Source organism: Oreochromis niloticus, linkage group LG3, assembly GCF_001858045.2.
Source record: "Oreochromis niloticus isolate F11D_XX linkage group LG3, O_niloticus_UMD_NMBU, whole genome shotgun sequence".
Taxonomy (NCBI): domain Eukaryota; kingdom Metazoa; phylum Chordata; class Actinopteri; order Cichliformes; family Cichlidae; genus Oreochromis; species Oreochromis niloticus.
In genome coordinates this window covers 79966405-79992888 of record NC_031967.2, presented here as the reverse complement: position 1 = coordinate 79992888, position 26484 = coordinate 79966405, and the positions used below count along the sequence as shown (strand labels likewise).

Sequence of the window (26484 nt, the reverse complement as noted above, 5' to 3'; positions counted from 1 at the left end):
ACGATGACGATGTTAACATTGACAGCCCTAGTTTGTTGGCTTGTTTTTATTTTGTGAGCTAGTTATTAGATGCCGCTCCAGCCAGCCAGAGAATCCCTTGCTGCTCTGCACCTCTCCTCACTGTGTGGCAAGCAACATGCGCACCTCTCAAACAGGGGGTGCCTTTACTCCCCATAAATGGGCAATCAAAAACCGATCAATGCCTATGCAATCCCCAAAATGCGCTGGCATGATGTCGGGGCAGCATGGGTGTGAGCAACTTTTTTTTTGCCAATGTCATGATGCCACCCTGGGCAACCGCCCTAATCGCCCATATCAAAAAAACACTGTTGATCCATAATGGCCTGTATTTATATAGCGCTTTCTAGTCCCTAAGGACCCCAAAGCGCTTTACATATCCAGTCATTCACCCATTCACACACACATTCACACACTGGTGATGGCAAGCTACGTTGTAGCCACAGCCACCCTGGGGCGCACTGACAGAGGCGAGGCTGCCGGACACTGGCGCCACCGGGCCCTCTGACCACCACCAGTAGGCAACGGGTGAAGTGTCTTGCCCAAGGACACAACGACTGAGACTGTCCGAGCCGGGGATCGAACCGGTAACCTTCCGATTACAAGGCGAACTCCCAACTCTTGAGCCACGATCGTCCCTGATGGGAACATTTTTCTGCACAATAAATACTTTTACCTTTCAGACTTTATGTACAATTTGCCAGTACTGCACTTTTGTGTGTAGTGAGGTGTTTTCATGGTTGTTACAGCCGGTACAGTTGTGACCTAACCGTAGCAAAAACCCTTGCTAGTCCTTGCTGTCATAGTTTTCCGCACACCCTGGTTACACAATTAAACTCTTCAATGTCAAAAAGCAGAGCATCTCTAGAAGTCCACTGGTGTAGTTGTCCTTTGTGAACACTTCAAATAACTTCTTCACTGATATAAGGACTCAGTGTGAACTTATGCCCACGTAACTGCGCAGGAGGAATGTGTAATGTAATGTAATGTGTATGTGTTAGTCCCAGTAGGGAAATTACTCCTCTGCATTTAACCCATTCACCCAGTGAAGCAGTGGGCAGCCACCAATGCAGCACCTGGGGAGCAGTGTGTAGAGACGATACCTTGCTGAGGGGTACCTCAGGGTAGCCATTTGGTGGAGTTCTCCTGACCTTCTGATCATGGGTCAACCGCTCTACCTACTGAGCTATCCCGGCCCCAACATACGTGTAGTGGGAGGGATCCCAGGGGCTATGTTGTCTGGGGGCTTTTGCCCCCTGGTAGGGTCTCCCATGGCAAATTGGTCCTCCCTCAAAATGCTATGTCCAGATGAACAGAATCAACTTTTGGAGATTCAGAAGACCCTTATGAAGAAAACATTGAGGGAACAGTTTACCCTGCCCGGGATAGGGTTACCTGGAGCCAGGCCCGGGGAGGGTGCTCTAGGGTGAGTGTCTGGTGGCCAGGCCTTAGTCCATGGGGCCCGGCCTGGCACAGCCCGAACAGGAGACATGGGCCCATCCTCCCGCAGGCCCACCACCCGCAGGAGGCGCCATAGGGGTCGGCGGGCTGGGGTGTGTATTTTAATATCCCCTCGGCTTACTGCTGGTACATTGGGGTTTTTCCCGGTGGACGAGAGGGTTTGTTCCCTGCGCCTTAGGGTCGGGGAACGGGTCCTGACTATCATCTGTGCTAATGCGCCAAGTGGCAGTTCAGAGTACCCAGCCTTCTTAGAGTCCCTGGGGGCTGGTCCATCGTGGTGAAGAGGGAGCTGAGTGTAAAAGCGAAGCTCTCAATTTACCGGTCGATCTATGTCCCTATCCTCACCTATGGCCACGAGCTGTGGGTAGTGACCGAAAGAACGAGATTGCGGATACAAGCGGAAGAAATGAGCTTCCTCGAAGGGTGGCTGGCCTCTCCCTTAGAGATAGGGTGAGAGGTTCGGCCATCCGGAAGGGGCTCAGAGTAGAGCCGCTGCTCCTCCACATTGAAATGAGCCAGTTGAGGTGGTTCGGGCATCTGACAAGGATGCCTCCTGGGCGCCTCCTGGGTGAGGTGTTCTGGGCATGTCCCTGGGGCAGACCCAGGACACGCTGGAGAGATTATATCTCTCGGCTGGCCTGGGAACGCCTTGGTGTTCTCCCGGATTAGCTGGAGGAGGTGGCTGGGGAGAGGGAGGTCTGGGCTTCTCTGCTTAGGCTGCTGCACCCACGACCCGGCCTCGGATAAAGCGGATGAAGATGGATGGATGGATGGATGGATGGATGGATGGATGGATGGATGGAACCCATAATGTGGTGGTGCACCATCTTGCTGGAAAAACTCAGGGAACGTGCCAGCTTTAGTGCATAAAGAGGGAAACACATCATCATGTAGTAATTTCAAATGTCCAGTGGCCTTGAGGTTTCCATTGATGAAGAATGGTCTCACTATCGTTGTACCCCATATACCACACCAAACCATCAGTTTTGTTGTTACAACAGTCTTGGAGGGATCCATCCAATGTGGGTTAGTGTCAGACCAATAGCGGTGGTTTTGTTTGTTAACTTCACCATTCACATAAAAGTTTGCCTCATCACTGAACAAAATCTTCTGCGTGAACTGAAGGTCCTGTTCCAATTTTTGTTTTGCCCATTCTGCAAATTCTGTGCGCCGATCTGGGTCATCCTCGTTGAGATGCTGCAGTAGCTGGAGTTTGTAAGGGTGCCATTTGTGAGTAGCTAATATCCGCCGAAGGGATGTTCAACTAACGCCACTCTCCAGTGACATGCGGCGAGTGCTACGCTGTGGGCTCTTGCTGAATGAAGCTAGGACAGCCACTGATGTTTTTTCATTAGGGACAGTTTTCTTGCGTCCACATTTTGGCAAATCCAACACTGAACCAGTTTCACAAAACTTAGTAAGCAGTTTGCTAACTGTAGCATGGGAGATGGGTGGTCTCGTAGGGTGTCTTGCATTGAAATCTGCTGCAATGACCCGGTTACTGCGTTCACCAGATATCAACACGATTTCGATCCGCTCCTCACGTGTTAACCTCTTCGACATGTCAATGGCTGTGAACAAAGAGAAACTTGTAAATAACTCATGAAAGAATAAAGTTAAGTTGAAACCAAGCACACCATTTTTTTTCTTGTGACATTACCAATAAGTTTGATGTGTCACATGACCCTCTTCCTATTGAAGAAAATAACAGTTTTATCCAAGATTTCCGACTTCTAAATGGCCACCATGGTCACCACCCATCTTGAGGAGTTTGCCCCCTCACATATACTAATGTGCCACAAACAGGACTAATATTACCAACCATTCCCATGTTATTACGGTGTATCCATATAAATGGCCCACACTGTACAACAAGAGGGATGATGCACCCCCCGTTTGATCCCAAGCAGCACATCACACCATGAGTTCAAAATAGTAAGTGATTTATTTACAGGAATGGAACAAAATGGAATTCACAGGAGATAATCAGAGTTCGGGGTGGACCCACACAAAAAAAATAAACAAAAGGAGACTAACTCATGGGAGTAACTGCATGCCTAACCCCCCAAAAACATAAACAAATGACAATCGCTTACCTCCCTGACTAATAAAACACAAGAAAACTATGGCCAACTGAAAAGGCAATCCACTTCTACTTCCTCCTGGATTCAAAAAACCACACAGGTTTTGTGAATCCACGGGGGTGGATGATATACTCCGCTCCAGGTCATCATCAAATCCGGGCACACCATCTTTGGGATCCACCACTCGGGATGGCATTTCAGAACCCTAGGCCACAATGGCAGCTGTAACAATAATATTTTATTGGTGCTTTTACTAAAGGAAGGCTTCTATCAAATCCTTCCAAATGTTGTCAAACTGAGCTGTGTGATGAAGTGAGTGTGACAGAAACACTCAGACTGTGTTTCTCTGCTTCATCAAGTCAAATCTGGTCCTCAGAGACTGAATAAAGTCCTGTCCCACTAACAGCAGCTCCAACAGTCTGTTCACTGCTTTCTTCCTGTCAGTCTTCATCTTTCTGCTGCGTCTCCTCTTCACACTGACCACTTTCTATCTAACAGTGAGCTCCCAGTGAAGCAGCAGCATTCAGCCTGTTAGAGGCAACACAAATGTCTCCATCCAAGCTCATGTTGTGCTTTGTTGTCCTCTCAGTCCCCCTGGTGGAGGTGGAGTCAGGGGTGGAGTATGTCCGTCTGCTATGCCACACCACACTTCACCTGCCTGAAGATGCCAAAGTGGAGTGGACGGACAATTACACAGATGTTGAGATCAGCAACAGGAGGGTCCATGTGTATGAGAACGGCTCTGACCAGCCTGAAGAACAGGACCAGGTTTACAAAGACCGAACGAAGATGAATGAAGACCTGCTGAAAACTGGAGACCTCAGTCTGACCCTGAAATACCCCACAGGTGGAGACAGCAGGACCTACACCTGCACCGTCTACAGCGTGGAGGGAAACATCCTGCGGAAGAGACAAGTGGAGCTGAAAGTCGGAGGTCAGTGCTGTAGATAAAGCTCAAAGTTTAGAGGTCATGTATTCTCTAAAAGTGTTTAACTAAATATATATTTAAATTAAAGTAATATAAATTCTTTGATGTTTTCATCTAAAAGTCAAGGTCCTCATCAGAAAGAGTCTGACAGAAGCTCCTCCCTCTATACCCCAGTAGACTTCAATTAGACTGCTCCAGAATCCTGAGAGTTCACACAGAAAACTTTACAAAAGCCAAAGAAAAACTATTGAAAAGGCTTCAAGATTACAAAGAGCTATTTCAAAGTACATACAAGTCATTACAAAGTGAACATGTATGTTTTCCATAGTCCATGTGCAGAGTAACAGATTTAAAACCCTAGTGGAAGTGGGCCCCAAAAGGATCAGTGACCCACTATTGATCATGTGCCTCATCATCATCATTGTCTATCATTGTACTAGAGTGTACGCCTCCTTTATTGTGAAATTCCTCACCATGGTAACTGAACACATCAGCTGGTCTGCAGCAGGTTATGTTCAGAGTTTGGGGCTCAAATTGGCTCAAAGTGTCCCATTTTCACTGATTGTTTTCCCGACGACATGCTTCAAGTGTGATATGGATCCTCTGCTGAAGGAATCTGCTTTCTATCCACAACCTGTTGATCCGTATCTGACTAACAGCAGCGCAGGAAGCCCTGCAGTTATAGAGAAACTGTCTGAGTCGCATTGTTGCTGCAATTTACCTGCAACTGCTGATGAAGAAAAAGTCTCAATGTGTTTGTGTTTGGTCCTAATCTGCTGCCAAGTCTGTTTGACACTGCTGGATTTCCAGCTGATAGATGACAGATTAGAAACTGATCAGTCTATTGATCACACAATATTCCATCAATAGAATTGATTTGACTTTGATTTGTGTAACAAAGTGATTTCCACGTCTCCTTCATGATGTGACAGTGTCAGAGCTGAATGCACTTGTAGAGTCTCATGTTTTTATGGCTCACATTTAAAGTGTTCCAGCTCTAATGTACAGCTGTCATATTAGAAATAGAAGCAGCTCTGATTTTAGTGCTCAAATAAATCTATGAAGTGATGAATTCACACATGAACAGTTTTCTGCAGCGTTCCTCTCGGCCTTATTTGCAGCTCCACTCTTGTTTTTGCTCTAATAATTATTTCTCTCCATGAGCTGTTTCTCTGCCTGAAGGAGGCGCCACTCCATCGCTTCATTTAGTGCAGAACAAGAGTCACATGATGCTGCTCTGTCAACACCAATCACACTTTGTACAGCTCATGTTGTGTTTGTTGTCCTCTCAGTCTGTCAGGTGGAGGTGGAGGAGGGGGCGGAGTCTGTCCAGCTGCCCTTCAAAACCACAAAAAACCTGCCTGAAGATGCTGATGTGGAGTGGAAAGACAGTTTAAACAGGAAGGTCCACATATATGAGAACGAGTCTGACCGTCCTACAAAACAGAACCAGTTTTACAGAGGCCGAACAAAGAGGAATGAAGACCTGCTGAGAACTCGAGACCTCAGTCTGACCCTGAAATACCCCACAGATGGAGACAACTCCACCTACACCTGCACCGTCTGCAACAGGGAGGGAAACATCCTGCTGAAGAAACAAGTGAAACTGAAAGTCGCAGGTCAGTGCTAGTTACAGGTCAAATGTCAGAGGTCATGTAGGAGCTTATTCTCTAAAAGTTTTTAGTTTGAATCTTTTTTCAGTTTATTTAAAGGATATAAATTCTTTCATGTTTTGATCTAAAATCCAAAAATGTCAGGCGGTGCATCTGTGTGTTTAAATGAACAGACTAAGAAGACGATTAAAAATGGAGTTGAAATGATCCTAACTTAACATAATAAAAGCCTCTGGCATGATTTGAGTTTGGACCAAATCAGTAGTTTTGTTAGTTTAGTCCAAATTAGTGTAAATGTATAAATATCAATAGTTTTAAAGCTGCTGAGATCAATCAAACACTTTGATCCAGTCATTTGGATGTTGTCAAATGTCAGGGTGGAGCAGCCATAAATTTGAGGCTTTTATTGTGAAATGAAAATGATGAGCGTGATGATCCAGAGGAGCCCATGGGGTCGTTGTGGCTGGATGCAAAGGTTTGTAACTCTCCTTGTAAAGAGAAACAGCTTGAAGCTACAGAGGAGCGTCTGCAGAAGAAGACAGGGGAAAGAGGAAGAAGCTGAGGCCGCTGGAGAAAAGACTTTCACCAGTTGACAGTTGGGCTGTGTGGATCTGCAGTCATCGGTGTAGAGGATAAAGAGCAGGACCGAGAGCAAACATCCCTGGGGGGGCCAGTGGAAGTGGAACGGAGCCCAGAAAGAGAATTGTTTACCCGAACTTTCTGAGTCCTGTTGGTCAAAAAGGTGAGGGCCACAGGACGAAGATCATTCAGAGACTTTGGGTTTTTTCTTTTGGGAATGGGGATGACTGTGGAGTGTTTCCACATCTGAGCAATGGTGTGACTGTCAACTGAGTGTTGAAATAGAGTCCGGAAGACATTTCCTAGTTGCCCTGCACAGTGCCTCAGAAATCCGACTGCTGATGTTGTCAGGGCCGGGTGAGCTCCTCTCCCTGGTCCTTCTGAGGGCTCTCACCAAGTCCTCAGTCCTGAAGGTGAGTGCAGAGCTGCCAGGTTTGAGTGAGGATCTGGACTCTTCAAGCTGGGCCATGTTTTCCGTCTCAAACCTGGTGTAGAAAGCGTTGAGGTCGTCAGGGAGGGAGGGGGGTTCCTCTGTCCACTGCTTGATGTTTTTGGTGACCTTTTTAATCTTCTTGATGACTGGGGTGTAAGCAGGGGCCAGCAGGATGGTGTGGTGGTCTGCTGAGCGGAGAGGGGGGAGGGGTAGGGCTTTAAATGCATCAGGTACAGAGCCATAGCATTTATCCAGAGTCTTCCCCTGACGTGTGCTGCATGAAACATACTGTTGGTATCCTTTAAGCAACTTGTCAGGGGAACAGTGGTTGAACTCAGCTAGGATGAACTTAATGTGCAGCCTGCTGTCATCGTCACTGTTTAACCACGATTTCGTGAATGCCAGAACGGAGGCAGTTCTGTACTCATGCAGATGGTTGGCGCAAGCTTGCAGCTCATCTAGAGACCGCACATTAGCAAGGATAATGGACGGGAGCGCTTGATGTTTGTGTGTCTCCCTCTTGAGTCTGTGTGTCTGTCTCTCTAACCCTTTAATCCCCTCCTGGTTACCTTGTTATTGTGAGTTTTTGCCTCAGACAGTCAGTCTGTCCAAAAATCACAAAAATGAGGAAAAGGAATGGAATACAAATAAACCAAGTGACAGCAAAAAACAACAATGAAAAGAGCATTAAAGTTAGAAAAAGAACGCAAAACTGCTCAGCTGGCTGGCAGGTTGACCGCAGTAGCAGCGACCTGGAACTGAAACCCGATGTCAGAGTGTCAGAGCTGAATGCACTTGTAGAGTATCATGTTTTTATGGCTCACATTTAAAGTGTTCCAGCTCTAATGTACAGCTGTCATATTAGAAATAGAAGCAGCTCTGATTTTAGTGCTCAAATAAATCTATGAAGTGATGAATTCACACATGAACAGTTTTCTGCAGCGTTCCTCTCGGCCTTATTTGCAGCTCCACTCTTGTTTTTGCTCTAATAATTATTTCTCTCCATGAGCTGTTTCTCTGCCTGAAGGAGGCGCCACTCCATCGCTTCATTTAGTGCAGAACAAGAGTCACATGATGCTGCTCTGTCAACACCAATCACACTTTGTACAGCTCATGTTGTGTTTGTTGTCCTCTCAGTCTGTCAGGTGGAGGTGGAGGAGGGGGCGGAGTTTGTCCAGCTGCCCTTCAGAACCACACCTCAAAACCTGCCTGAAGATGCTGAAATGGAGTGGAGAGACAGTTCAAACAAGAAGGTTTGCGTGTATCAGAGCGGCTCCTACCGTCCAACAAAACAGAACAAGGATTACAAAGACCGAACGAAGATGAATGAAGACCCTCTAAAAACTGGAGACCTCAGTCTGACCCTGAAACACCCCACAGAGAGAGACAGTGGAGGATACATCTGTGAAGTCTCAAAGAACGGACGGATACGATACAAAACAGTACAGCTCAGAGGTTTGTTTGATTATTTCTGTGTGTGTGTGTACATGTGTATAAGTGTGTGTCTGACTGTCTTGTGTCTTCTCTGCAGTTCAGATCCAGGATCAAACAGGGGACATCACGATACCTCTTATGGCTCATCAATTAGTTTGATCTGTGTGTTCTTTGATTATTGATCAGTGATGTCAGAGTGGAGTCAGTGTGATGTTGTTGTTGTGTGTTTGAGACTTTTAGTGTCCATGAAGGTCTCTGCTGCCGTAGATCCTCTGAACTGTGACAGAGGTCTCACTCTGGAGGAAACTCTCAGCACTTTCCAGCAGCTCCTCCATCATGGAGGACGTTCCCTCACTGTAACAGGTGGAGGAGAGAGGAGAGGAAGCACAGGTGGATCCTCTGAGGAAGAGGAGCGTTCCTACAAACCACATGATCACATGACCAGAGGGGCGTGGCTTTCAGTGGTAGTAATAAAGGAACAGTCCACATGTTCCTCTTTGAAGGCTCATCTTCAACAAAGCAGACCTGTGATCACTTTAACTCAGTATGATGATTGTTTGGGTTAGTCTTTGTTTCTCTGGAATTTCTTGTGTGTCTGTGTGTTTAAAAATTAGCAAAGTACTAAAACAGAGCTTTTCTCTGTTTTCCAATTGTAAATTGTCTTTACTCTTGTTAAGTCAAATTGTTGAATGTTGTTAGTTCAAACTATCAAACGATCAAACACATTCTTTTGTCTGACCACCTCTCCAGCCAATTTGGTGCTGGTGAAGGCTGACGTGAGTTTTATGAGTTTTCACAAACGAGCAACATATGTTTGTGTATAAAAGAGTGCAACAGCATCACCTATACACTGTAGGCCTACCAGCAATATAGGCACAATACACCAAATGTTTTTCAGTATTTCCTGTAACCTTTCCTTCTGTACATCTCATTTCTCGTTATTTGTTTTAAATCTTTGCAGCTCAGAGGGGAGTGATTGTCATGATGTTATTGGGCAAAGTACAAATGTGAAAGGGACCAACTATTAACTGTTTAATAAAAGAAAATAATAAATGGTGCACAAGCAAAAGGAAAAATGTTCATTAACTATCATGTCCATCATCCTGTGTTAGATAGCTGCTTTTTAAAAATTCATTAAATAAGAAAAGAATTGAACACTTCATATTTTAAAAATATATCTGCTGCCTATATGAGCTGAAGGAACCATGATGTATGTGCTGGTCAGAAGCCAGAAGATTTAAGGAGACAGGTACCTGATACCTGAATCTAAGAGGAGCTGCTGGTTTTTATCATGATGAGTGCTGACAGGGACATGGATGCCTGTGGGAAAAATAAAGGTGGTGCTTTATACCATATGTGAATGATAGGTGGTGCAACCCCGGCCATTTGAGTGGTAAAGCACTGATAGCGCGCTACTTTCTGAGGAAGTTAACGCACATCACTGTTGTCAGTGTGTATCGAATATCATGATCACCACCACCAGAGTTTTCTGCAGTCTGATGGGCTTTAAGGTGGGACTAAGAGTAATGTGGGCATTATTATTAAATACTAACTGTTTTATTATTAATATGTAGTGGCTGGGACTTCCCATGTCCCCAGGAGTATCAGCAGTACTGAGAACAGTGGGTGTATTAGTGGGAGGTGCTCAGGTAACAAAAGGCTGTGCACCAGGTGTGGCAGACCTTTACCATGTCTGATGATAAGCAGTAACTGATCTGTCACCTAGATGAGTCACTGTAGCTGATGAACTGATACCTTGGGGGTCTGGATGTTTTCCTTAGAGATCTTCCTCAGGAATCCTAACCTGCAGCTGCCTGAACTGTGTGGATTCATGTGTTTGTCATATGCTGATTATTATCTGCTACTGTTTAACTGTTACTACTTTTTCATGTTTTTATTTCTTAGTGTCCAGTTTAGACATTATGTTAGTGATCTTAACCCTGGCCTGATGTCATCTGTACAGTTTCCTGGTGGTAGCCAGTGTGTTCACTGGGACTACTCAGGTTTGTGGTGGTGGAATCGTGTGTAGTCATTTTAATAATGCTCCACACTTTCTTTTAGGACCAATAGTCCCTCAGAATGAGACAACAAACATGTTTATAAAACTTTTTAAGCACAGTTCTTTTTAAACCACACGAAGCCGTAACTCTCAGTTCAAAAAACGCAGTAGACAGACGGCCAGGTTAAATCAATACATTCAACATTACTGCTAAAGACGAGAAAAAGGGTAATTAGTCTATGTTTTTATTATTTTGTTGAACAATAGATTAAATACAGTGTTTGGCAGCCATAACATTAAGGAAATAATACCAACATCGATCAAAAAACAAGTAGGAAAGTCAAAGATTCAAAGTCAATCCTAGCACACATAATTTTGACAGTCCATTACTCTAAGTTTTGTTTCTTTGTAATTTTACGTAAGAGGTGCAGATGAATCTTGAAATGTTATGTTAACGATTTCATCACTTCAGAGCTCCATCGTGTCACGCTGGGCATCTAAATTTCAAAACGAAACTTTAGAGCAGGATTCTTCATTTTGTGCTTGTAGTCCTCATCAAACTGTTCATTCTGCGACACAGTGAAGTGGTTCTTCCAGTCACCAACTTTCCCTGGAGACGAAATGTTCAGAGTAACCGATCAACCTAATTATATATGGAGGAAATATTGGTACTGAAAAAAAGTGATGGTGAACTTTACCTTTTCTCATGAACGGAGACACGGTCTGGTTCAACAGAGGAATTGTGCTGTAGTTGGTCATGTTGTTCTGTTTCATACTATCAAACGTCACACTGACTCGGACTCTTTCCTTCTCCTCAGCAGAAGGAGACAAACCAAGGAAGGAACACAGTCGCTCTATTTCTCGTCCCGAGTCCTGTTCACATAAATATTTAAAATAATTATCACTTTTAAAGGAACATTTCAACCCAAAATCCATTTTATGCTCTCTTATCTATCTAGATTGATCTGGTGTTGTTAGGCCTTTTGGAGATATTTAAAAATGTCCAACTTCTCCCAATTACATTGGAATTAAATTTCATTGGTGCTCAAAGTACAAACGAAATAAAATCTCGTACATAAATACCGGTAACTGGTACAGTAACTGATTTATAATTATAGATGGAAATCTAGAGCTCTCAGTAGTCCGATTACTTGGAATTGTTAGTCTGCCTGCATATTGATCCCGTTAATCAGTTCTCTCACTCTCCCTATGATCAGCTGATTTTAGTTTGTTTGACCGAAGAGAAAAATAGTGGCACAATCTACAGCGTGGCTTTGGCCTTTACTTTTATTTTTATAATGCATTTATTGCACTTTCAAGACTTTTTGTCCTGTTTTGTCCTTTGATTTGTGTTCATACCTAAACACTAAGAGAAAGATCACGTGTGTCCTCATTAGTATAGGGGAGTGTGCTACGAATGTCTTTGTGCTGGGAGTAAATAAGTAAGATGATGCATTACTTTAAAGAAAAGAGTTCTGTGTGATATGTGCACCAATGACCCCAAAGATCACAACAAAGAGGCGAGATACCTCAACCATGTTCAAACATTTGATGACTCAGCATGTATTTAATTTGCATGAATGTGATCTCTTTGCTGTGCTGCTTAGAAATGGTGGTGACTCTTAAAGTGGAGCCAGTGAGAGTCGATAAGGACTCAAATCAATATGTGATGTCCATAATGGAATTAAATCACTAAACTCTTACCACTGCCCATTTATAGTATATGACATCTGTATATGTATATGATATCTGCCCTGTGTAAACTAGTATTCTGAGTTAGGCGACAGCATTAGTGTCTTGGAGAAAATCAGCTTACTTGCATTCTTGAAAAAAGTTACTTGAGAAATATGGTCATGGTCCTGATAATAAAAGTTTGCTTTTCGCACTGTAATTGTGTCACAAGTCTGTATTTAGGTCTGGAAACCTACTTAGAACAACACATGACAAAGACTGATGTAGTGATTGGTCAAACAGATTTTTCTTCTCTACAGCTTTTATAAGTTTGACTCCTTTTTTTGTTTGTTTGTTTGTTTGTTTGTTTTTATAAGTTTGACGCTTACCATGTTTCCATGCACATGTTCAGTCTCTACTCAAAGAAAAGCTGTAATTTTGATATTTGTTTTTTTGTTCCATACAAACAACCTGATTGTAGAGTATAAACATACTCAAAGGCGTCTTTGTTACTTGCACAGCACACTGCTTTTTAAAACAAGAAAAGTACTCTACATTTAAAACTGGGTATATCTGGGCACCTAGTCTGAATTAATTGTAATTTAAGGCAAATGTTGTTTTCTTTGTTGAATAGCAGCAAGACCAGGGTTTACAGAGATGTCGTGTGTGACACTATTTCCTTCTTCATCTGCAGACACAGGCCCTGGCAAGCTGCTATCTTTTTCCTGCATCCAAGAAGCTACACTGATTTAGATCTTTTAGTTAACCGTTCTAGCTTTAGCCATGTATAGGCTGATAAAAATGTGATGTACCAGTGGATCTTTGTTTGTTACAGTCACAATCAAAGAGTTTTAAAGAGCTCAGCTGACAATGGCAAAGACGTTAGCACAAACCACAGTACCTCAATCAAATCTTCATAGAACATGTAGAGGAGATTTGAATAAGTCTGCTTCTTTTCCCACCAGCCGTTCACATGGTCATACCATGATCCAAAAACCCCTGTAGCCACAAAACAATACACAAAGGAGTTTTTACATGCAAAATGAGATGACATTGTTTTTCCTGGAGCCTGAAACTACTCTGGACTCACTCTTTCCCTCCATGAATTCCTGTAGAAAGGTGCTCCAGTCTCCTGGTTCTGGCTGAAGGCTGTTCATCCGGTCAAAGTGAAAGTAGGACACTGCATTGTCCTTTGCATTACGGGCCACGTATATTATCTACAGAAAGACACAACACTAAATTATAATCTGTGGGTTTCATGAGTGTATATGCATAAGTTCATGACTTTTACCCTGCAGTCCTGCTCCCAGAAAGACTTTGGTACAAACTGGACAGGTAGATGAGTTTTAATGAGACGAGGAGTGGTGGGAAGTTGTTCTGCCAAGTCGGTGCCTGAGTGATGAGAAAGAATTTGTTTGGAACTGATTAAAAGATACGTTTAGACCACATGTCAATAATACTAATTGCCTGAAAAATGTAGATGTTTTAAATAACCTGACATGTTTACACACTGACAAACTGCTGGCTCTTAGAAAGCCACTGAATAAAGGTGTATTTTGCTGCTTTTTAAGCATGTGAAACAGAAACATGCAAGAATAGATCAAACAGGTTGAACCTGTTTCACAACAGTTTCTGGGAAGCGGTATAATGGCTTCCCTTTAATATTTTGTTTAAGTATAGAGCTAAAATGGAATTGACTTTGAGCTTTTTGTTTTGGTGTAATATGATAGCATAAAATAGGATTCAACCTGAAGGTATAGGAGGTACACAGAACTCCAGGAAGGGAACTCTTTCATGAATAGGGATGGATGTCTGACGGTCTGGACCCATATCGCTAAAATACAGAAGATCTAAGATGTAAGAGACCCATGTGGTTCCTGAGATGAAACAAACAAACATATCAATAGATACTGGTTAGCAGGATATTTCAATCTATCTTTGTTCGTGAAAAAATACTGCGATCCAAACTCTTACACATCATTACCTGCTTTAGGGTAGGTAGCAATAAGAATATCATCTGGTCTCGCTTTGAAGTTCTGTATGTTGTCCCAGTCATCAGTGAAGATGTTGATCATGGGGACTCCATGGAAGTCGAACGGTTGTGGCCGAGGTGGTGCTGCCATCTGTGAGAATTGCTTGTTTTTAAAATCCAAGTACCAGTCACATCAGATTACATGTGCACCCATCTATCCACTCTACTACTCTACTCATCCAATTCAGGGTTAGAGTTGGGCTGCAGCATATCCTAGTATAGGGCAAGAGGTCAGTTAGGCCCTGGACAGGCTGCTAGTCTGTCACAGAGCTCACACAGAGAGGCAGAAAAACATTTACACCTACGGCCAATTTAGAATCACCAGTTCACCCAACACACGGGGAGAAACGCAATCCCCGGCCAGATGGTGGAGTCAAACTCATGACCTTCTTGTTGTGAGTCACCAGTGGTAAAAACCACACCGCTGTGTCACCACAACCTGTTAAATCTAAGATCACATTTTAAATAATTTAATTTAAAATCCTTCTCCTGGCTGGTAGGAGCTTCCCATGATGCACTGAGCATTTCTTTTTCATTCACACACCATCCTCCTTGATTTTATACAAAACTGCAAAAGTCGGAAACATATAATTTTTCCTGTTGATGAATGAAAAGTGAAGCATATTATTAAATGTCCACATCTAACAGCTTGGCATATTTGCATTAATAAATATTGTTTAAAGAACTCCACACTCACCGTACTGAGTAATATTTCTTATACTTGGCTTGGATCTGGATCTTCCACAAGTCTCTTTGTCACTTAACGTTCGCTGCAAAATACTGCATCACTTCCTGAAATGTGTTGTAGTTTTGGTGCCCAGCCTCTCTGTCCCTCCCTCCCTTTCCCTGTGTCTGTGTGTGTGTGTGTGTGAGAGAGAGAGAGCATGGCTCACCTTTCTGCTGGATGGCTGGAGGTGTGTCTTCTCACCTGTTTGCCAATTGTCAGATTGATACACCACCGCTCGGTTGGTCTGCCTCTTGTCGCCTTGATTAAATTCTCACTCTAACTACTTCTCTGCAGCTGGGTCCTCCACAGGCTCTTCCCCCATTTAGTAATTGTGATATGCTGGACTGCACAGACTACATTGCACTCCTACATTCATACTGATTGTGACTGCCAAACATGAATACAGTCAGATGAACTAGGTTAAAGAGGTTTATTCAAAATTGCCAGCAAAAATGACCAACAGGCAAAATAAGCAGTTTGGTTCTTTGTGTTCTTTGCTTTGCAAGGATTAAATGACTTAATTAAGTGACTGGAATAAATAAATGGCACCAATCCTTTTTGTCTTTACTTTTACTTTAAGAGTATCGTTTTAATAGTTTAACATTTATGTTTCCACTGGTGGAAACATAAATCCACTGGTGGATTAACAAGCGAGGGGAGGTGGATTGTAGGCAGATGGATTTGGACCATGGCTGCAATGATCCAGCTGATGCAATTGTCTGTTCTGGTAAAGAGAAAGCTGAATATAAAAGCAAAACTCTCAATTTAGCAGCTCACTACATCACTACCCTCACCTATCTTTGTAAACTGTAGGTAGTGACTGAAAGAATGAGATCTCAGTTAGAAGCAGCAGAAATAAGCTTTCTATAAAAGGTGGCTCTTCCTTACAGATAGCGTGAGAAGTTCAGTCATCCAAGATGGGCTCAGATTTGAGCTGCTACTCCTCTGCATTGAAATAAGCCAGTTGAGGTAGTTTGGGCATCTGACAAAGGGCCTCCTGGACACCTCCTTTGTGAGATTTTTTTTGCATGTCCCACCGGGTTGAGGCCCAGGGAAGACCCAGGGCATGCTGGAGGGATTAAGTCTTTCAGCTAGCCTGGGAACATTTCTGCGTTCCAGCTCATTAATGAAGTGTGCTCCACTGATAAGATGGAGGAGGTGGGGATTGGGAAGTCTGGGCTTCTCTGCTCAGAGGCTGACCCACAACCTGAACCAGGGTTTGGATGGAACAGAAACAGAAAATGGATGGATAGATGAAACATGCACACCGGTATTGAGTTTCATTTCTGTGTAGCCCTTCATAACATGTAGATAACCTTTAAGGGTTTTTTTTTACAGAAACATCGCAGCTACGACACATCTCCCTTTTGAGTTTCTGTTTTAAAATGCCTCTGGTAGAAACTCACCTTGCCATTATACCCTTCGACACCAGCAAGAAGAGGTGGCAAAAACAGACATTCTTTACTTAAGTAGAAGTACAGATGCTAGTGTTGAAAAATACTCTAATAAAAGTTGAAGTACTGATTCAACTTCTTTACTCAAGTAAAAGTAAAAAAGTAGAGGATCTGAAATGTAGGTAAGTGTCAGGCAGTCGCTGTGTCGAGCGAGAGAAGAGAGGACCCAAACGCAGGGCTCACGGGTTGGTGAAGGATGTGGACGATGTTTATTATTATTAATAAACATCGTCCACATCCATATTTTTATATTTATTATAAAGGTAGGATGGACAGAACATGAGACGGACTGATTGACTGAAGGGCTGGCGGAACTAAAAACACACACACGGGACTGACGATGACAAGTCGACGAACTGAGGAAAACGTTCTTAAATACTCAGTGGATAATAATGGATAATGATTATGATTAAAAACAGGTAAGAACACAGCTGAACTGAATCTGACTGAACAGAACATAATGCACACAGACTGAGGATTACATACTAAAAGAGAAAACGTGAAAACTAAACCGTGACAAAGTCCAAAACTGAGAACACTGGCTCAATGACCCAGAAACACCGACAGTAAGAAAGTAAAAGTAGCTCCTTTTACTTTCTTTCTACAAGCAGTTATGCAAAGCAACCTGAGCCTTTCTTACATTAATGTGATAATAAATAATATTAACATATAGAAATGCAAACTTTATTTTAATTATTCTAATAAATGTACTCAGCTTGATTGAGTTAATTAGAACTTGAGCAGAGAAAAAGACAGAACATATAAAAACAACATTTTCTGCTGCTACATTGTAGAGGGAGACTTTACCTCTAAACAGGAAAATGTGTACAGTCAGAGGTTTACGTGGATCAGCAGGAGGTTAAGAGAACCATGAGTCCCAATAATTTCTACTGAGAGCTCTGCTGCTCATCCTGGCTGATGTCCATCCTCTACACCAGTGATTCCCAAACTTCGGGGACATGAAGGGCACTATTATAGATCTGCAAAAGACTGCAATGGGCTAAAAGACCATCAGCAAGAAGCTTGGTGAGAACATGACAATTGTGACAACTGTGCAATTTTTCAGAAAAAAAGAAATATGAAATGGTCAGCAGTCACAATCAGTATGGAGATCGGCACAAGATCTTTCCTCATATGGTTTAATGGTTATGCCAACAAGGGTTTTTCATAATTATCAGTTAAAGAAAACCCAAAGTGCTTGGAAGTTTACAAAATGTGGAACAAAAGGTGCTCTTTAATGGGGTAAAATCAATTCCAAAAACAAAATATCTAAGACACGCTTATGACTATAGACTTTATTAAGACACTACAGCTGGTGCAAGATGCTAGCAGGCAGGTGGTACATGTAACACCATGACCAAACGACCAGCACAGTACACAGAAACATTTATGTCAATTATGGCCTGAAAGTCCCGAGGTCAAAATGGGAGACACCCCCAAGGGTGAAGAATGACTGAGCTGAGATCCTGTGGGACTTCCAGATACAGATGATGATGGAGATGAAGACGTGGAGGGTGAAGGTAGCGTCTGTAATAAATGAAACTAAAATAACAATAACAATAACAAAGATCAATCAAATAAGCCAATATGGCAAAACCGTAATGATCCACTTGGTAATGTCCACTGGGCATCTTTGTTGGCTTTCAGACAGTAATTCTGATGCTGAAGAACCAAAAGGGACAGGCGCACCCCCCCCCCCCCCCCCAAAAAAAAAAGAAAAACAGAAGGTAGCAGTGGTCCCCGTGGTAATCGGAGCACTAGGTGCAGTGACTCCCAAGCTAGGTGAGTGGCTCCAGCAGATCCCTGGAACAGCATCTGATACCTCTGTCCAGAAGAGCGCAGTCCTGGGAACAGCTAAGATACTGCGCAGGACCCTCAAGCCCCCAGGCCTCTGGTAGAGGACCCGAGTAGAGGAATTATTTAAACATATATATGTGTTAAGAACGGACCCGAGACACAGTTTCAATGTGCTCGATCGAGGCTTTATTTTTTCAATATACATATATATATATGCAGATTGTCTAATACATTGTCTGTTGCAGTAAAGTGTGTTCAGCCAAACATGGCACACTGCCAAGATAAGATCACTCCTGAGGAATGAGGAGGCGTTTAGCTTCCTCATAGTTTCACACCTGCATGAAACAGCCTCACCCTGAAAGCTCCAACTGGAAACAGGGATTGAGACAGTGTGAGGGTTTGTGGAGTGCCACAGTGCTGTAATGAATACTGTAGTGGAAGAAGTTCTTTCACACTCTTCATCCTGGAGCTGCTTTATGTCCATGATCTGCATGGAAACACATCTATGGAGAGGAAATCCAGCTGCTGAGGGTCACATCTGCATCATTGTAGCTACAGTGGATGTTTCAGTGTCAGGACTGAAGGTGGAGCTTTGTGTGTGTCAGGGTGAGGCCGCAGCAGCCGCCTCCAACCGGAGCGCTCGGGCGTGAAACTAGGAGGAAAGCCGACGTCCTCCTCTTGTGATCTGTGGCCGGCCGGACTTCATTCCACAGATGTGCTTTAACAAAGTGTGAAGCTGAACTCTGAGCTGTGACAGTGTGAGCAGTGTGAGAGTGTCAGTAGATGATCAGCAGAGGAAAGTGAGAGCTGCTGTGAGCTGATGTCCTGAAGGGCTTTTAAAGAGTCTCTGAGTTTGACAGGAACATGAAGATGTTTGTGGTGTTTGTGATCCTCCTGCACGGTAAGTACACCTTCCTCTCTCTGCTCTCATCATCATCTCTCTCTCTTTAATGTGTTGAAGTGCAGCAGGAGGAGATTTCCATCAAACACTGGATTCTGATTCAGATCAAACTAACAATCCAAAGCAGCAACTTTCAAATCACTGGATTCTTCTTGGTGGCTTTCAGATGAGCTCATGTTACAATCAGCTGCTGTGTGTGTGTTGTTGTGTAGCTGAAGCTCTGACTCACATTTCATATGTGACCAAAGGAAACTTGGTGCTGTGTGACACACTTTAGATTCTCTGCTGCTGCTTTGAACTCTTCAAACTAAAGAGCCAAACTGATGATTGACTGTGCAGCTCTGACATGGCACCAAATGTCCCTGTTGGAGTCGTACGTACGTGCCTTCCTGTGCCTGATGGGAGTCCTTGTAATTAAACAGCATATGGCCACAGCTGATCTGCAAGTAGTGAACACAAAGAGTCAGTGTGAGCTGACACTACAGCAGTCTGTTTCTGTTCCTATTATTTTGGCCCGTTGAGAAACCAGAATGTATTTAAGTTTCAATGAAAGGGCACTAAAATGCAGTAAAATCACAGTCCTTCTGATTTTATTTTGGTGGACACCAAACATTTTTATCTGCAGCTGAAACAAATGTCAAATTAACACATAGAGTCTCTTTCTGTGTCCTCAGTTTCCCAGCATGCCTCGCCTGTGGAACTTTATGTGGGAGAGCCATTTGTCTTGCTGCCCTGCGATTTTCCCACTTTTGAACTGGACAGCCCCACAGTGGTGTGGAGTCGCTCCGACCTCAGTCCTCCAACCGTCCACCAGCATCAGCCTCAAGGAGACGAACTGAAAGATCAAAACCAGCGTTACAGCGGCCGAACATCTATGAAGACTGACGCTCTGGAAACTGGAGACCTCAACCTCACTTTGACTGACCTCCAACTGTCTGACAGTGGCACCTACACCTGCTCCGTTACAGACCTTAAATATGGCAACCAGAAACTGAGAGATGTACAGCTGCAGGTCAAAGGTCAACAACAAATACCTGTTGTAGATACATGTCACATCAATCAGATGAAGCTTTATTATTTTAACAGTGTCAGAATAAACATGTTGGCCCTTTGATTTAAGTGAAGGTCTACTCATTACATTTATAAATGACATTCAGTCAAAGATCGTATTATTCTTTTTCTTTCTCCACAGAATGGTTTCCATCCTGGCTCAAAGCTCTCATAGTTATTCTGGTCATTGTTCTCATCACTTCTGGAGGTCTTTTATTTTATTTCCGCCAGTATTTCATGTCAGGGGAGTCTCTTCTACTACACTACCCATAATGCCCACAAATTACTGATTTGTGCCATCTGGTATCCTTTTTCATTATACCTGGGATTCATTGGCATGGCAACGAAAATGTATAAAGTAATCTTTAATAATATTGTGTAAAGCAAGCATGTATAAAAAAAACAAAAAAACAAACTATTTTTCCCAGCAAAGAGCCCTGTGGAACACGCTGAGTGTGTTAAGAAGACTCCCAGGTTACATGAACAAACTGTAATCTGTCAGATGAAAAGCTATAATTCTTCTAAAACCTGCAGCATGTTTTCTGTAGTATAATATTATGATCAATGCATTGAATGGTGCACTGAGGTCTAACAGGACAAGCACAGAAATAAGTCCACAGTAAGAGGCCATCAGAAGATCACTAGCAACCTTTACTAGTGCAAATGTTGTGCTTTGTTGTTCTCTCAGTTAACAAGGTGGAGGTGGATTCAGGGGTGGAGTCTGTCCAGCTGCCCTGCAAAACCATGGTTTGCCTGCCTAAATACGCTAAAGTGGAGTGGAAGGACAAAAATAAGAGAAAGGTCCACGTGTATGAGAACGGCTCTGACCAGCCTAGAGAACAGCATGACGATTTTAAAGGCCGAACAAAGATGAAGAGAAACTTACTGGAACCTGGAGACCTCAGTCTGACCCTGAAACACCCCACTGATGGAGACAACTCCACCTACACATGCACCGTCTACAGCAGGGAGGGAAACATCCTGTCGGAGAAACAAGTGGAGCTGAAAGTCAAAGGTCAGTGCTGTAGATACAGGTCAAAGGTCAGAGGTCAGACTCATGATGGTGGTTCAGTCTCAGTGGGCTCCATCCAATAATGTTACAGTGTTAGCATGTCTGATGTTTGTGGCTGTTTTGGTTTTTATTTGATTTCCAGCCAAATGTAAAAGCTTCAGCAGATGAACTGTAGGAGCAAAGTTCATGTGTGAGACTTCATCTGAAAGGTAACATCTTCTAGTTTCTGAACATGTGTTTGTTTAGCATGTGGCTAAAACACAGGCTAAGCTAAGTCAGTTCAAATATCAGGAAAAACCTTCTTTGGTCCTCATCTATAATCAGTCATGATTATAGATGCACGTACATGCTGCACGTGAAAGCAGCATGTACAGTTTACTAACCCCACAAAGCATCAGTGTTTCAATAACACTGTGAATTAAAATGGAGATGCTAATCAGGGTTAGCATATTACCCTGCTAGCAGTCTTGGCACATGGACATTGTTGTAGCTGTATATGTTACTTAGGTTGTTCTTGTAGCTCCCAGTGAAGCAGCAGCATTCAGCCTGTTAGAGTCAACACAAATGTCTCCATCCAAGCTCCTGTTGTGCTTTGTTGTCCTCTCAGTCCCCCAGGTGGAGGTGGAGTCAGGGGTGGAGTCTGTCCAGCTGCCCTTCAACACCACACTTCACCTGCCTCAAGACTAGGGATGGGTACCGGTGTCCGGTGCCATGATGGCACCGGTTCTGACATAAACGGTAGTAACCAGACCGAAAAGCAGCGCACATTTCGGTGCTTTATTTCGGTGCTTTTTTTTTTTTTCCTGAGCCAATTCTAGCCAATCATTTTACGTTTCCGAGGATAGTAGGCGGGGCCAGGTACGTACGTTCTTTTAGAGCAGAGCTACAGATTAAAAATGCCCAAGGCGAAGCGATCAAAAGTCTGGCTGTACTTCACAGCAAAAGATGCAAACTCAGCAGCCTGCAACAAGTGCTTTAAGCTGATACTGTGATACTGTCAAAGGAAGTAACACCTCTCCGATGAAACACCTGGCGACGCATAGCGGTTTTTTAAAAGCCGAGAAATGCGCCGTGTTTGATAGCTTGCTGCTAGACCTCACACCGAGCACATCTACTGCGGATGTGGTGCCTGTTATCGGACCCGGAGTTAACATCTCCCAAAAACCCGAAGAGTAGAGTCCTGGCCCCTAGCCCTGCCAGCGTAGCAGAAATGATGAGGATGATGATGGCAGCAGCAGCCGTTCTCCTCTGCGTGAGTAGCTTCATGTTGTTCGTGTGTAATTAACGTTGAGTACGCTAACCACATTATTACATTAATGCATGTAAGGTGAACTAGCAAACCCCGTCGTAGTTACATGCGGCTGTCTTTTTGTTTGATGGCAGATACTCCCTTCACCCTGGCCAAAAAGGCTAAAATGACCAAAGAAAAAGTGGAAAACAGTTAAACATGAGAGGTTTTTGGACAAAGTTTGTGTTTTTTCCATTGTTTAAGCACTGCTTACAGCCAAGAGTGATACCATATATGCCCTATAGCTGAAGAAAAGGCTAACATTGTTATATTTTTTACAAAAAAAACAGCTGAACATGAGAGGTTTTTGGACCAATTTTGTGTTCTCCATTCTTTAAGCACCGGTTTGAGCACCGTTTAAGCACCGGCACCGTTTCAAAAGTACCGGTTTGGCACCGGTATCGGATAAAACCTAAACGATACCCATTCCTACTCAAAACGCTAAAGTGGAGTGGACGGACAATTACAGGAAGGTCCACGTGTATGAGAACGGCTTTGACCAGCCTGAAGAACAGCACCAGGTTTACAGAGACCGAACGAAGATGAAGACCTGCTGAAAACTGGAGACCTCAGTCTGACCCTGAAATACCCCACAGACTACAACACAGACACCTACACCTGCACCGTCTACAGCAGGGAGGGAAACATCCTGCTGAAGAAAAAAGTGGAGCTGAAAGTCAGAGGTCAGTGCTGCTGCCCATCCCCCTGGATGCCTAGACAATGAAATCAGGTCGTTATCTGCTGCAGATTTCCTGGTAGCTGTTTGGTACCAACAGCTGATTGTTTTTGTCTATTGTGTGAGTGTCGTGACTCACTCAATGCAGTCTGTCCTTAACGCTTTTAAGCCCATTTGCGTTACTATTTTTAAATCACGGTCAAACTGTGGCTCCTTCCACATATGGCTTTGCAAAGATGACGTAAAACAGCCAAAAACCCCATTATAATCGAGAAACAAACTTTGCCAGTCCGATCAGCTGTTTATAGCACTTTTTACGTTGGAATAAATATCATCAGGTTGTTAACTTGAACTATCGCATATCTGTCATTAACTGCAAAAATCGGAAATTATGTCATTTTCTTGGGAAACGTAGTTTTTCCCTACAGGGCTTTTCAAAGGTTCACTGGTGTTTTTGAAAACCATGTTTGACTTTATGCCCTTCTATATAGTTTCCTGGACTCTTAGAACTCAGATTGCACTGTTGGAAATATTTTATTTTGATGCACAAAATCTCAAAAATGAAACTCTTAAGACAGTCAGAATAAATTTCCTGTGGTTGGAAACTATTTTGTCCAACTTTTTTGCATTTACAGTTTTGAGGGATATATCCCTGAAATTTTTGTAACTACAAATATGTGTAAAAGAAAAACAACCCAAACAAAAGATTATTTTATAGTTTCTTGCTCTTCTGTGCATTTTCTTTTTGGGTTTTTTGGACATAATGGTTGTTGTTGTATTGATGTATAGCCACTTAAAATTCTCCAAAAAATAGCAGTGATTTCCACGTCTCCTTCATGATGTAACAGCTCATGTTGAAGTTTGTTGTCCTTTCAGTCTGTCAGGTCGAGGTGGAGGAGGGGGCGGAGTCTGTCCAGCTGCCCTTCAGTACCTCAAAAAACCTGCCTGAAGATTCTAAAGTGGAGTGGTTGGACAATTACAGGAAGGTCCACCTGTATATGAACGGCTCTGACCAGCCTGAAGAACAGCACCAGGTTTACAGAGACCGAACGAAGGTGAATGAAGACCTGCTGAAAACTGGAGACCTCAGTCTGACCCTGAAACTCCCCACAGAGGCAGACAGTGGAGGATACAGATGTTTAGTCTGGAGAAAGGAAACGTTAATCAGAAAGAAAATAGTGGTGCTCAAAGTCAAAGGTTTGTTTGTTCATTCATTATTTGTGTGTGTGTGTTTGTTTGTGTGTGTGTTAAGTTTATTAGTTAAGGCCTATGTATTCACAGGATCATGAAGATATTCAGGGTCCAATCCTGACACGTAGTCTGATGCCTTTATTTTCAGGGCCGTGTCCACTTAATACTCCACTTTATGGTTATATGGCATTTTAGACTACGTTCACACTGCAGGCGAAAGCGCATCAAATCCGATTTTTTTTTTTTTGCCCTTATGCGACCCGTATCCGATCTTGGTATGACAGTGTGAACGGCACAAATCCAATATTTTCAAATCCGATCTGGGTCACTTTCGTATGTGGTACTGAATCCGATACATATCCGATGTTTTAGAAAGCGACTGCTGTGTGAACGGTCAAGTCGCATTAAATCCGTCTTTTACGTCACTGACACAAGACAGACACCAATTATCAGCGCCGGAGAAGCGCCCGATAGGACATTGCGAACGATTTCCTACCATCCGGTGAAACTGTTGGGAAGACCACGTTGGAGAAATGTGAACATTTTATTTTTACTGTATTTTCTGCAGATTCTGACAGAAATCTGCAACTATCCTTTGAAGCACCGCTCCTCTAAAACAGCAAAAAGGATCATTATTAGGTTATTTGCATTATTATGTAAATAACAAAATAACTTAAAGCAAAAATTTGGAAACATAAAGTCCGAAGTCTTTATATTAAGGGCAATCAGTCAAACAATATTGTTTGCTCTGGGTCCAAACAGAGCGCGTTGTGTGTGACGTCTTCTTTTGCGCATGCGGGCCGCATTGAGCGTTCACACTAGAGCGCGTTTGATTTCGCATGTTATGTGTAGTGTGAACAGGCAAACAAAAAAATCGGATTTGATCAAAAAATCGGAATTGAGCATTAAGACGTGCAGTGTGAACGTAGCCTTTGTTAATATAAAGCGTAGAATTGAGGCACTTCAAATAATTTCATCTCAACAAAACCTAAAACAGTTCAGGGGGTTGACCCAGTGGTCGGTAGCACAGGAGTCCATTCCTGAGCAGGTCTGGAGGCCAATCGCACAGCCAGCAGCAGCGTTTTCAGTCTGAAAAACGTTTCCTCATTTATGCAAATGACTTCTTCATTCTAAGCTGACTGCAGGTTTCACCAACCTTAATCAGTTCAATTCTTTTCACTTTTATTTATATAGCACCAAATCACAACAAACACAACAACAGCACTTTGGTGACAGTGGGAAGGAAAAAACTCCATTTTAACAGGAAGAAACCTCCCACAGAACCAGGCTCATGGACGCCATTTCCTCTCCAGCTTACGGGTTATCTGCTTTAGGCTACATGTTTGAGAATTATACCACGGAGTCAGGTACTTCGGATTTGAGGCCTTAGTTTTCACAGGAGCTACAGTATCCAGAGTCGTACGTAGTGAGGAGGTAAAATTATTAACAAGATAATCGACCTCTGTTGGAGTAGCGTTCAGGTAGCTGCTCTGCTCTATGTTGGTACAGGGCATTGAAGAAGATAACAGTGGGTGGATTATATTCTTAAACTTAGTTACAGCACTTTCAGAAAGACATCTACTGTGATAAAGTCTACTCTCCACTGCTGTGTAATCAATTATTGTAAATGTTATCAGGAATTGATCAGACAGCAGAGGGTTTTCAGGAAACACTGTTAAATGTTCAGTTTCTATGCCATACGTTAAAACAAGATCTAGAGTGTGATTAAAGTGGTGGGTGGGTTCTTTTACATTTTGAGAGAAGCCAATTGAGTCTAATAACAGATTAAATGCCATGTTGAGGCTGTCATTTTTACGGTGATTAATAGGCTGGTGTGAAAAATTGCTGCCACACCGCCCCCTCGGCCTGTGCTTCGAGGTTTCTGGTAGTTAGAATGACTCGGGGGTGTTGATGCATTTAAACTAACATAATCATCCTGCTGCAACCAGGTTTCTGTAAGGCAGAGTAAATCGATTTGTTGATCAATTATTAACTCATGTACTATGAGTTATACAGACTATGACTACCTCCCAATCACTAGAATGTCCACCTATCTTTAACTGATAAGAAGAACAGGCTCCAGAGTAGCCTTGCAGGACTGGTCCACACTTGTTAGCAGCACCTGCCCTCTTTATT

The 26484-nt window shown here is 43.1% G+C and overlaps 2 protein-coding genes across 3 annotated transcripts; one reads left to right on the top strand and one right to left on the bottom strand.

Annotated features, from left to right (window-relative positions):
- Positions 1-10780: 10780 nt before the first annotated feature.
- LOC100706428 (cytosolic sulfotransferase 3) lies at positions 10781-15279 on the bottom strand. Of its 2 annotated transcripts, none has more exons than XM_025906190.1 (8): positions 15146-15279; positions 14205-14343; positions 13969-14097; positions 13512-13612; positions 13311-13437; positions 13122-13219; positions 11248-11422; positions 10781-11159 (listed from the first exon to the last, which is right to left on the bottom strand). In XM_025906190.1, the coding sequence occupies exons 2-8, from the start codon at positions 14341-14343 to the stop codon at positions 11047-11049; spliced, it is 882 nt and encodes a 293-aa protein (XP_025761975.1). In that variant the 5' UTR covers positions 15146-15279; the 3' UTR covers positions 10781-11046. The 2 variants fall into 2 exon arrangements, with proteins under 2 accessions (XP_025761975.1, XP_003457440.1); XM_003457392.4 differs by lacking the exon at positions 15146-15279 and adding an exon at positions 14950-15104.
- Positions 15280-18603: 3324 nt separating this feature from the next.
- Positions 18604-21494, top strand: LOC109201203 (uncharacterized). The gene is made up of 4 exons (XM_019356778.2): positions 18604-19131; positions 19806-20150; positions 20324-20425; positions 20870-21494. The coding sequence occupies exons 1-4, from the start codon at positions 19095-19097 to the stop codon at positions 21274-21276; spliced, it is 891 nt and encodes a 296-aa protein (XP_019212323.1). The 5' UTR covers positions 18604-19094; the 3' UTR covers positions 21277-21494.
- Positions 21495-26484: the final 4990 nt, after the last annotated feature.

Bases quoted from the DNA above. Each gene is read 5' to 3' on its own strand.
- LOC109201203 (XM_019356778.2), top strand. From the start codon at position 19,095: ATGAAGATGTTTGTGGTGTTTGTGATCCTCCTGCACG. The intron at 20,151-20,323 runs GTCAACAACAAA...CTTTCTCCACAG, and splicing joins TGTACAGCTGCAGGTCAAAG to AATGGTTTCCATCCTGGCTC. The intron at 20,426-20,869 runs GGGAGTCTCTTC...TTGTTCTCTCAG, and splicing joins CCGCCAGTATTTCATGTCAG to TTAACAAGGTGGAGGTGGAT.
- LOC100706428 (XM_025906190.1), bottom strand. From the start codon at position 14,343: ATGGCAGCACCACCTCGGCCACAACCGTTCGACTTCCATGGAGTCCCC. The intron at 14,098-14,204 runs GTAATGATGTGT...GTTTCATCTCAG, and splicing joins TGCTACCTACCCTAAAGCAG to GAACCACATGGGTCTCTTAC. The intron at 13,220-13,310 runs GTGAGTCCAGAG...TTGTGGCTACAG, and splicing joins GGAATTCATGGAGGGAAAGA to GGGTTTTTGGATCATGGTAT.